Source organism: Doryrhamphus excisus, chromosome 1, assembly GCF_030265055.1.
Source record: "Doryrhamphus excisus isolate RoL2022-K1 chromosome 1, RoL_Dexc_1.0, whole genome shotgun sequence".
Taxonomy (NCBI): domain Eukaryota; kingdom Metazoa; phylum Chordata; class Actinopteri; order Syngnathiformes; family Syngnathidae; genus Doryrhamphus; species Doryrhamphus excisus.
The window spans coordinates 14880556-14892220 of NC_080466.1; the positions used below are offsets into that span (position 1 = coordinate 14880556).

Below are 11665 nucleotides of genomic sequence, written 5' to 3' on the forward strand. Positions count from 1 at the left end.
AATATCAAATTAAAGGCTGCAAACAAATGTCTTTTCAAAATAATACTTATAATAATAATAATGATGATGATGACGGCGAAATGCATCTTTAGTGTTCTCCAGTAAGGCTAACATTGTTGATGTTCTAACACTTCTTTTCCGAACTTCTGAGTGAGTATGAAAATCATTTACTGACTTTATTGACTAGTGTGGAACATGTACAGCTTTGCAGCTCGGTCACTTCAGTGTGTGCGCGCGTGCGCATGTGGGTTTTCTTTTTTTGGGGGGGGGGGGTGAAGTGGGAAATTCAGTCTAGCGATCGGGAGGAGACTCGTATCCGACAGAGCGTTCCGTTTGATGTCGCTCCTTCTGAGCCGCACGCTGACGCAGACATTGGTGCAAACAATCCGTGTCCGCTCCCGGCCAGTCCTTCGGTGCACTCCAATAAAAGTCCAACTCTTTGCAGATAAGACGGAGCTGGGAGCTGCCGGTCACTGTTCAGCAGCCATGGCCAAAAGGAGGCCCTTCGAGCGGCTACCGACTGACGTTTTCCCCGTCAACTACGGGCTGTGTCTCAAACCGGACCTGATCAACTTCACGTTCACGGGCAAGCTGCAAGCTATGGTGGAGGTATGTTAAATGCAAACACTTGTTACACTGCAAAATGTGCATTTTACCATGTAATATGTGCTTAGCTAGCTGCCATTAGCTAACCTGATTGGTCTCTAACGGCCAACTACTAGCCGCTCACGCACCTGTGCTAGCACACCTAAATGATACAAATATGGCGCCTTTTGTCATTCATACACGTCATTATATAAATATATATATATATATATGTGTGTGTGTAGAGACACTAGTGAATATGCACACTATTATTATTATTATTATTATTGAAGTGTGTGTGACTACACTTGTACGCTCTTGTTAGCTTAGCAAGACTTGGCTATAGCCTGCTAAGACGGTTGGCAGTGCGAATTATATTATAATTATAATCAATTGTTGGCTACCTCCGAGCACACCTCTTGAACGCCCTAACGACTCTTCGCAGCAGTGATTATGTTTATGATATTTATTGTGACTCGGTGAATGTGGTTATAAAGCGACAAGTGGCTGCTAGCCAGCTAGCTAGCTAGCTAGCTGGTGTTTGCTAAATCATGGCATCGTCACGTCGCCCCCTCCCACCTTGTACACACTTCACTCCGCTGGGGTCAAATCTTAAAGTCGAATTTAATTTTCGTGACTAAATGATGGGAATATCCTGAGTGGCTAGTTATCACAGCAGGGTTAAAATTAGACTACAGTTAACAAGAAGTTCATTGGTGTTTATTGATCAGGCTGCTAATTGATTAACTGTGTCCTGACGTAGTTGTGATAAGAGCTGTCATATCACACATTTAATTACTCATTTTGCTTAACTTCGTTATGCGTAACATCATATTGAGTAAATCATTACAATGTAGGCATGAAGATGCGTGTCTGATGGGGGGGTTGCTGTATATTTATTTATAGAGCACAATTCATACGCAAGGTAATTCAAAGTGCTTTACAGAAAAGGGTAAAATCCCTCAATTCATCAAGAGTAGGGCCGCTACCCACGATTATTGTCCTAGTCAATCTGAATTTCAATGAATGGAGTAATGGGTTTGGCAAACCGCGGCTCTTTAGCCTCGTTTTTTGTGGCTTCCTTTTCAGAGCTCTGAGATTTTTTTTTTGATTTCCCACACTGCTGTGTGGGAAAAACTGAGCGGTGTTTGGATGAGCCTGATGTACATTTCGATGTCTGTTGTCCTCCGCGATAAGATAATCACGAATTAGTTGCCTTCTTTGCTAACCATGATGTCTTGATGACCTGTATGCTTGGCAGGAAGAAGGAGCGTACAAAAACAGGCGTAAGGAATGGTACTAAAAAAAAAACAATTGGAAAAATGAGCAAAATGCTGACTAAACAACAATCCCTATACAAGCGGGCTTCTGGAACGTAACTAGTTGATAAGTAGGGGTGTGTGTATTTGTTTAGGTTGTCAGGTGCCCTCCGGCAAGACAATGAACATTCACCTGGCAGGAACGCAGCAGCTCCTCAGGTGATGAAGCAGTACGCAAAATTATGGTCACGCTTTCTCGTTCCATTATCAGTTCCTCTGCCAAAGTTGAAAAACTAGCACGGCCGCTCGTCACTTGTCACATCCTTGCTTTTATGGTTGTTCAAACATCAGAATCATCATGTGGAGATGAACTATGATATGATTTCCTACTTCTATGCTTGATTACGACAGGTTGCAAGATGCATTAGAGTCGACATACACTGCACACATGCCGTTGCCGGTTGTGTTGTATCATCTAATTTGCATATCCAACCATGACGCATGTGCGTGTCATTTTTATGGAAGAGCCACCACACAAACTTGCGTGTCCAAAGAGAATTCTTAACCGGTCGCGCCCAATCGGTCTGTGGCGGTTAAAATGTATATGTGGCAGGCCACCACAAAGGAATGAATGTATGGGAAAAGACTGTATACATGCACACAAGTGCTTCAATCAAGTGTGTTGTTTTTTTGTTTTGTACATGCGCAGGTGACACAAGCCACAAATCAGATTGTGATGAACTGTGCCGACATCGACATCATCACAGCCTCTTTTGTGCCTAACGGAGGAGACGGTGAGAATCTGATTCCCGATTCTGTCCTTGATTGCTTCCTCCTCCATCAGGTCATGTATTGTAACATGCTGACCACTGTTTTTTGTTCTTTTAGAAATTGATGCCACAGGGTTTAACTATCAAAACGAGGATGAGAAAGTGACCTTGTCGTTTCCAAGCGCGCTAAAAAAAGGTAATTTGTCTCCTGCTGATGCATGAAATATTTGCACAAATGTACATTTTAGTGTAGTAATTTAAAAGTACTTCAAATTGACCCAAAGTGGCGCCTCCTGTCTCTCTGTTCTCGCGTGACGTCCAGGCTCTGGTGTGTTGAAGATCAAATTTGCAGGAGAACTGAACGACAAAATGAAAGGATTCTATCGTAGTAAATACACGTCCGCCGCAGGAGAGACTCGCTACGCTGCAGTCACGCAATTTGAGGTAAGACTGGGATGACGACGACATATAAAGTAGTGTTTCCTAACCTTTTATGTCCGGTGTACTCCCAGAACTTTTTGTCAGTACCCTCCCACTCGTACGCGTTGATCATGCACTGTGACGCAACTGTTGTGATTTTAGCACAGCTGTGCCGCAGGTTATTGTCGTTGTAGAGAACGCATTATTTTATTGTTTTTTTAAATTTTGAATCACGGTTTGACGGCATATCCGCGTGTGACCATGCGGCGGCAACCCTTTGCCATTTTGCCTCCAGAAGCATAGAGTGCATGTGTAGGCCTACTTTGAGATAATAAAAACCCTGAACTATGTAGTCTTGGGAGTGGTTCCCATATTTGTGTCAAATTTCAAGCAAAACCTTAACATAAAAAAGACCATCAGAATTCATATATTATGCTCAATATGGTTTGCATAGCTTGACTCATCGCAGGCAGGGTCAAGACCAACAACCATTCACACTCACGTTCACACATTTTCGCAATCACTTCCTGTTTATCGTTAAAGTGTGAGAATAGATGCTGCAATACTTTTATGAACGCCTCTTTCATGTATTGTCCATCTGTGAACGGCTTCCTCCTTAACATGTTCATCCACAACGCCAGCAGCTGCAGTTGACTTTGGCGCATTCATCCGCGCCTCGGAAGCATGTTTGCTCTGCTCAACCGTCCGTGCGGGAACCATCGTCACCTTTCAACGACGATTATTGAATGCCAACTTCTCCAATATCTGAAACAAAGAAGTAAAAAACTAAGCGAGTCCCTTTTCTCTGATTCAACACTCTGTGTTTAAGTTTAATAATAAAAGGAAGCGAGCCGTTACTGAGATGATGCTTAATAGTCCTGATGACCGTGTCAGATAGGTGTTTATATGTTGTACTATTTTACCTTTTGTGTTAATAATTACCAGTGGTGCGCAGTGTCCGAGTGTAGACGACCATGCAAGTGATGTTTGCTCATAGTTGGAGTCCCACTGAAGACATCTGTGACCCGACGTTGACATCGACACACATGCTGTTTGTTTTCTGTCCCCTCCTCCCTCCTGCAGGCCACGGACGCTCGCCGCGCTTTCCCCTGTTGGGACGAGCCCGCCATCAAAGCCACCTTTGACATCACTCTCATCGTCCCCAAGGACCGCATCGCCTTGTCAAACATGGTATGTGTCATGTGGTCGGGTCAGGCCCTCCCCCAGCCCATCTTAGTCATGGCCGTGACTGAGAAGGTACATCAAATATCATGCTGGGTTCTTAAAACAGGTCTTAGTCAAGTCTGATGTTTGTTGGTGTTTTTTTGCCGATGAAAGTGCTTAAATTCAATGAGCTGACTGGAGGACAAGAGTGACTTTTACTGCTCTTTAGTGCCCCCGTCAGGTCAAACTGTGCAGTCTTTAGCTGCACTCCCAGTCAGGCTCTTTAACAAGGCTTCAAGTCCCATTTCCATTAAGCTCTTTAGTTCAGTACACCGTTGTGAATGACACCAAAATGACATAACTGTGGTACGGTAGTTAAAAGGGGGGAAGTCCACCAAGTGCATCGTTTTGGTGGGTGGACAGTGACTGGTCATCCACGCTATGAAGTCAGAATTTACACTTCTAAACCTCAAACTGGGCTGGGGCTTGGTGGACACATGACCTGGTGTAGGGGTCGGGAACCTTTTTGGCTAAGCGAGCCATATCATATTTTTTTAGCACTTTTACTGAAGCTGACCCCGGTAGGCTGCTGGATTATCCAATAATAGTCGAGTTTGGCTGTCTGATCTGGAAAATACCGACGACAGGACAGCTGGCATTGGCTCTGGCCACCCCTCATTGTGGTAGAAAATGGATGGATCAATTAAAATGCATGAGTTTTTATATTTTTAACACTGTGATTTGTGTAATGTTTAGCTTTGCGTACCCAAGTGTGCCAATTGAGACACGGCACGTGTCTTTGTGACCGCTGACTAGCCGCCATTCCGTTTGCTCTGCTGTGTCCAGAATGTCGTTGAGCGACAGCCATATCCAAGCGAAGAAGACCTGGTGGAAATCAAATTTGCCACCTCGCCCATCATGTCCACTTACCTCGTAGCGTTTGTCATCGGCGAGTTTGACTTTGTGGAGAGTCAGTCGTCGGATGGCGTGCTGGTGCGCGTCTACACGCCGGTGGGGAAGGCGGAGCAAGGCCGCTTTGCGCTGGAGGTAAGCGACATCTCGCCCGACCTCAGAACGTTTTAAGATGGGCTGACTTTCTTTGTCGTCTTTTCAGGTTGCCACAAAGACTTTACCGTTCTACAAAGACTACTTCAATGTTCCTTATCCTTTGCCCAAGATTGACCTCATCGCAATTGCAGATTTTGCTGCTGGTTAGTTGTCCTCTGAACCACATTGTGTAAACACGCACGTTTCTCAAACGAGTCTCATGAAAGTAAAATGTATTTGTGCGTTTCTCCTCACCTTCAGGTGCCATGGAAAACTGGGGCCTTGTTACTTACAGGTAATAAAAATATCCTCAAAATCTGTCAATGTTATGGTGCAGTTTTCCCCTAACAAAACAAGAACAAACTGTGTTTTACAATTCTACCTAATGTACAACCTGGATCAAATCTGGATCAAACATTTTTCAACAGCTGACCGCTAATATCACGTACTATGTATCATCAGGTTTGGCGATATGGACCTATCACGTTATTTTTGGGATATATCACCATATGATGATAACGATATAAAATGTATATTCAGTGGAGTTTTGTATAAGAAGCTATATACCTTTTAAATTATATAATTCAATACACTTGTCTCAAATTGTAAAGCACATTTATTTCGGGATGTCAGCCTCGGCACACATCTGCTACAAAATCTTATCCCGATATATTTAGGTTGGATATGGATATACGATATATATCCCAACAGTTTTTTTTCCACAGACTGAATTTAGACAATAATCAAAGCCAAATGTGTGTGCAAAATTTTATTAAATTGTAAAAATCTTATACAAAAATAGCCGCTGAAATAAAATACTATATTCTTTTGTAAATAAATATAGAAAAGTAAAATAATATATATGTGCAGTCCTTCTGCACTCACGGTAGTCCCTCTGTATCTGCGTTTTGCGCTGCCATATCGCCTTCCCCATGACGACATGGTTGATATAGTTTTTAATCCAGCAACCTTTATACTGTGTTTTCCGCTGCTCACTCCCACTATGCAGCCTCTCCACTGCCGCATCTCCACAGGGATGTCCGATTGCTCGGCATAGCAACGGGGTGCACAAAGCTAACAGCTGCTAGCGAGTGTAAACTACAAATGTAACAAGATGAACATCCATAGCTGCACACTTACTTAAGGGGTCGCTATGGCACCAAAAACAATTAAACGTGATAAATAAAGCACTATTGAACACTAGATACGGCGCTGTCGGGCCCCCACACTGGACACCCCTGATCTAAACTTGTGTGTGTTGTTGCAGGGAGACCGCGCTGCTGATTGACCCAAAGAACTCCTGCGCGTCCTCCAGGCAGTGGGTGGCGCTGGTGGTGGGTCACGAACTCGCCCACCAGTGGTTTGGAAACTTAGTCACCATGGTAACCGGCCAGAACGCCCTCAGAAAAGACAAAGGCCCTGTCCACACGCGAATGCTCTTGGGATTGTGTGTTCTTTTGCCGGGTTGAAAAAAAAAAAAAACGTGTCCACACAGTGTGGGATTCGTAAACATTGGCATCCGGAGCGGATCACTGCGTGAAAGCGATGTTGTCAATGAGACGCAACGACCTGTTGATGCTGTAAACAGACACTCAGACAGAACCACGTGACACCAAAACTACAGACGAAGGAAGAATGCGTACACAAATCCGTTGTCTTGCGCTTTTCAGGGCTTGTCTAGACTGACGGCAAAGCGGAATGACTTCCGGGAGGATAAGACAACAAAATGTCAGGAGAATATCGACCGGGGTGAGTCTCGCCAGTCGAAATATTCAGATATGATGTTGGTGTGTCGGCAGCACTCGCTTCTGGTCATGTGACAGCGATGTCAGAAAGCAGCGATTTGCTTGTCTACACCTCGACGACAAAAGCTGGCGTAATCAGATTTTCTGACACGCCCGGAACGCCGTAGCCGGGTGGATGAAGGGCTGAAACGATTAAATACGTTGCAGTTTCAACCTAAAAACATTCCCGTGTGGACAGAGCAGCCCCTAAATGACATGCATGCTAACGTTACAACTTGTGTGCCCAAATTAAGGAAGTTGTGTGTGTGTGTGTGTGTGTGTGTGTGTGTGTGTGTGTGTGTGTGTAGGAATGGTGGACGCATTTGTGGCTTAACGAGGGCTTTGCATCCTGGATCGAGTACTTGTGCGTGGACCACTGCTTCCCAGAATATGACATCTGGACTCAGTTTGTGTCGGCAGACTACACGCGTGCTCTGGACCTGGATGCCCTGGACAGCAGCCATCCCATCGAGGTGGGCAGGTGTTTTTTTTGCGGACGTGATGACTGTCTGTTGTGTATGGCCGCATCGTTATCGGCGGGATAAACTGATGATACGGTTTGATATCCCATGTTCATATTTCAACTTCCTGGCATCAAATCAATTGCAGGTGGACTGTTTGTCAGTTTGTGCTCAGGACTAGATAGGACAGCTCTAGCTTGAGGAGATGGTGTGTGTGGGAGATCCAAGTATTTACATTCGTCCCTTGTAATTCGTCCCTGTGGCGCCTATCTGGTTCCCTGACCTGACCATGTGACGCTGGTTCTGTTCTCCAGGTGAATGTTGGCCATCCGTCCGAGGTGGATGAAATCTTTGACGCCATCTCTTACAGCAAAGGAGCATCTGTGATCCGTATGCTGCACAACTACATAGGAGACGAGGTGGCCCCATATTTTTTATTATTTTTTTTTTAATCTTGGGAATCTCATCTTCATCCCCGCCTCTGTTTTCTCTAGGACTTCAGGAAAGGAATGAACGCCTATTTGTTAAAGTTCCAGCACAAAAATGCATCCACGGGTAAGATCCCGAAATTTAAAACCCACCGGTACTCCGACGGCAGTTTCACCTCCTGTGTGGGTTCTGCTTTTCTGCAGAGGACTTGTGGGATTGTCTGGAACAGGCCAGCGGGAAACCCATCGCCACAGTGATGGGCTCGTGGACCAAGCAGATGGGCTTCCCCATTATCCTAGTCGAACAGGAGCAGGTGAGGTCCAAATCAAAGGTTTGGCATCCGCATGTCGTCGCGCTCTCGCTCACGCCGACTTCTCTGTCTTGTCGTCGACAGAATGGCGACAACCGCGTTCTCAAGATATCCCAGAAGAAGTTCTGCGCCAGCGGACCTCATAATGGCAAGTACTTGTTAGATCAGCAAATGTTGAACGTCGGCATGACTAAATATACAAGATTATAGCCAGTGGTGTCATTTTTAGTTGTGTACCATTAAATTATTGTTTTTTGGTCTGATTCCGCCAACCTTAGTAAGAATTATTTTCTTATTGTATCGCTGGGACAGGTGGAGATTGCCCCAGCTGGATGGTACCCATTAGTATTTGTACCAGCAAGGATCCCCGGTGCTCCAAACTCCAGGTTCTACTGGACAAACCCGAGACCATCGTCACCCTTCAAGGCGTCACCTCTGACCAGTGGATCAAGGTGAGTGTGCCCCCGTCATTAAAACGGATCTCATCCCCCTGTTTTACCCATTTGGATCGCCCCACCACTCGTGCTCAGGTCAATCCCGGCACAGTGGGTTTTTACCGCATCCAGTACAGCTCGGCCATGCTGCAGAGTCTGCTGCCCGGCATCCGAGACCTCAGCTTGCAGCCCGTGGACCGGCTCAGCCTCCAGAATGACCTCTTCTCCTTGGTGAGACCAGAAACCACCTCATCAAAAATCCCTTTATTCGAATGAATCAAATTTTCCATGTATATTTTGCGTTGCAGTCGCGTGCAGGAATGATCAGCACAGTGGAGGTGCTGAAGCTGATGGAGGCGTTTGTCAACGAGCCCAACTACACCGTGTGGAGCGACCTCAGCTGTAACCTGGGCGTCCTGTCCTCGCTGCTTTCCCATACCGACTTCCACGAGGAAATCCAGGAGTTCATCCGCGACCTCTTCACCCCCATCGGCCTTCGTCTGGGCTGGGACAGCAAACACGGAGAAGGTGAGGCGCGCCGTGAGGTCTTATCAAGCTTCCTGTTTGCGAACGTGAAGTCTTGGTGTGATGCAGGCCACCTGGATGCTTTGCTGAGGGGTCTGGTTCTGGGGAAGCTGGGCAAGGCGGGACACAAGCCCACGCTGGAGGAGGCCAGGCGGAGATTCAAGGAACACGTGGAGGGAAAACATATCCTACCTGCAGACCTCAGGAGCCCGGTATGCCTCACCATCTTACTTATTACTTTTTTTAACATTCATGTCACACAGTGTAAAAAGAACCAAAGCCATTGCTAATTATTTCACTGTTTAACTTTGCTAACAAGTGAGGTTGCTCAGTCGTGGCTGGATCCGAATGAAACGTCCCAGTGGCCACCTGAAGCATTGGCATTAAAACTTCTCTTACCAAGCATGAGTGGAAGTTTGCTGGGCTAGCTTAGTTTAGCACAGCATGCTAGTGCTAGCTTACGGGGTGCACGACACTGTTTTATGGAGGCGTCATACAAGTTTATGTCAAAAAATCCCAACTATCCCTTTTAAAACTGCACCAAATGTGCTCTTTTATTTTATATAACTGCGTCATCACCCCTTTTGCAGCTAATGTAAATGACGTATAAATACATCTTTGAGAATGAGCGGTCGGGTTGGGAAAAAAAGACGAATAAATATGTCTTTGTTATGGAATGAACATGCACTGGTCCGTTGACATAGAAAAGGCATGGATGGTTCTCATTCGCTTGGCTAATTATTTCACTGGCTCGTTTTCGAGTGCCGTCACCAAAATAACCGACGTAAATACGCCCACAAACTGCCGCTGCCATCAGCCCGCGAGCATGATTACATGTTTCACTTTCGCTTGACTTGGTCACATGTTGATGACGGGCCAGTCAGAGCCCGTCCAGAGGAAGTCTGATGTAGAACATCAAAGACGGGGCTCTTCTATTTCTTCACCATGATCCTGGAGGTGTTTAATCATGTTGCTCGTGCACCCGTCTAGGAATCCAAAAAAAAAAGTAACCATTCCAGGAGAAGCGATTTGTTAGTGCCAGTTCCCAATCCATGCACAAGACTCAATGCCTAGCCCGATTCTTCATTCTGTAATTGGCGAGGGCGGATCCTCCAAATACAATTCTGTTTACGCCCCGATTTGTCCATGTGGGGCAGTAGACTAATAGTATAGGATGTATTGTCTCTCTCTCCAGGTTTATTTGACAGTGCTCAAACACGGAGACAGCACCACGTTAGAGACCATGCTGAGGGTAAACCTTCTCCACAGTTCAGCGTTGGCCCGAGTCCTTATTGGCCAGAATATTTCACCCGGTCTTTGTCCGTCCCCTTTAGCTTCACAAGCAAGCGGACATGCAGGAGGAGAAGAATCGTATAGAGCGAGTACTCGGCGCCATTGCCGCTCCCGACCTCATTCAGAGAGTCCTCACTTTCGCCCTCTCGGTACTTCCTGTTTCTTTCACTCCCGTGTGGCCTGGCTCTGAATCACATGGTCGCACGTCGCGTAACCGCTCTCCTCGCCCACAGGAAGAGGTTCGTCCTCAGGATACGGTTTCGGTCATCGGGGGTGTGGCAGGAAGCAGTAAACAAGGTCGCAAAGCCGCGTGGAAGTTTGTAAAAGACAACTGGGAGGAGCTTTACAACCACTACCAGGGCGGGTTCCTCCTATCGCGTCTCATCAAGGTAAATCCCGACCAGGCTGAAGAACCAGACTGCAAGGAACCGCATTCATATCGTTGTTGTTGTTCCAGCTCACAGTGGACGGATTTGCCATCGACAAAATGGCCGCAGAAATAAAGGTGGGAGCCGGCCAGTGTTTGTCCTAACCCTACCAGCCTTTATTCCTGATTTTTTGTTGGGGGTCACAACTCTTTTGTGTTGTTTTGCTGCAGAGTTTCTTTGAGAGTCACCCGACGCCGGCGGTGGAGCGCACCGTGCTACAGTGCTGCGAGAACATCCTCCTCAACGCCGCCTGGCTCAAGCGCGACGCCGACGACATCCACAACTATCTAATGCAGCGCAAGGCTCCCCCCGTCTGAGACCCACCCCCACCCTTCGTCCCCTCAGCGCGGATCTCCCTGCATCGCAGTCGCCTGAGCCCCCTTCTCAAGCCGAGCGCTGGGCCGTGCAGGGTGGGAGAGCAGAGATCGTATTTACCGCAGGCTTTGTTTGTCTCCACCACAAATCCGAGACTCCTTTCCACGGCATCAAATCCATTCCCATCTGGACCAGGATGCTTGTTTTTAGGCCCAGTCTGCCCCCCCCCCCCCCCCCCGGCCCGACACCACCCTGCCCCCACCACCGAGACTCAATCGCTTAACATGCCAACAACAACTGTGAGACTCCTCTCCCTTTTTATTGTGCATGCATGACTCAGCATTATTGGCCAACTATGTTGTTGTTCATGCTCTCTAGCAATACACGAGATTTCTACACCGTCATCATCATCAACATCGTTACCATAATGGACACGATCAA

General features: G+C 46.6%; 1 protein-coding gene across 1 annotated transcript; it reads left to right on the top strand.

The window, feature by feature from the left end:
- The first annotated feature begins 274 nt into the window (after nucleotides 1–274).
- Nucleotides 275–11433, top strand: npepps (aminopeptidase puromycin sensitive). Its single transcript, XM_058067285.1, has 23 exons — nucleotides 275–609; nucleotides 2554–2638; nucleotides 2733–2810; nucleotides 2937–3058; nucleotides 4118–4225; nucleotides 5045–5245; nucleotides 5313–5409; nucleotides 5507–5540; nucleotides 6513–6627; nucleotides 7338–7502; nucleotides 7805–7909; nucleotides 7985–8045; nucleotides 8123–8232; nucleotides 8314–8377; nucleotides 8542–8681; nucleotides 8760–8894; nucleotides 8972–9191; nucleotides 9258–9400; nucleotides 10384–10440; nucleotides 10523–10630; nucleotides 10715–10870; nucleotides 10939–10986; nucleotides 11080–11433. The coding sequence occupies exons 1-23, from the start codon at nucleotides 337–339 to the stop codon at nucleotides 11224–11226; spliced, it is 2772 nt and encodes a 923-aa protein (XP_057923268.1). The 5' UTR covers nucleotides 275–336; the 3' UTR covers nucleotides 11227–11433.
- The last annotated feature ends 232 nt before the right edge of the window (nucleotides 11434–11665 follow it).

Bases quoted from the DNA above. Each gene is read 5' to 3' on its own strand.
- npepps (XM_058067285.1), top strand. From the start codon at position 337: ATGTCGCTCCTTCTGAGCCGCACGCTGACGCAGACATTGGTGCAAACA. The intron at 2,811-2,936 runs GTAATTTGTCTC...CGTGACGTCCAG, and splicing joins TCCAAGCGCGCTAAAAAAAG to GCTCTGGTGTGTTGAAGATC. The intron at 6,628-7,337 runs GTAACCGGCCAG...GTGTGTGTGTAG, and splicing joins TTGGAAACTTAGTCACCATG to GAATGGTGGACGCATTTGTG.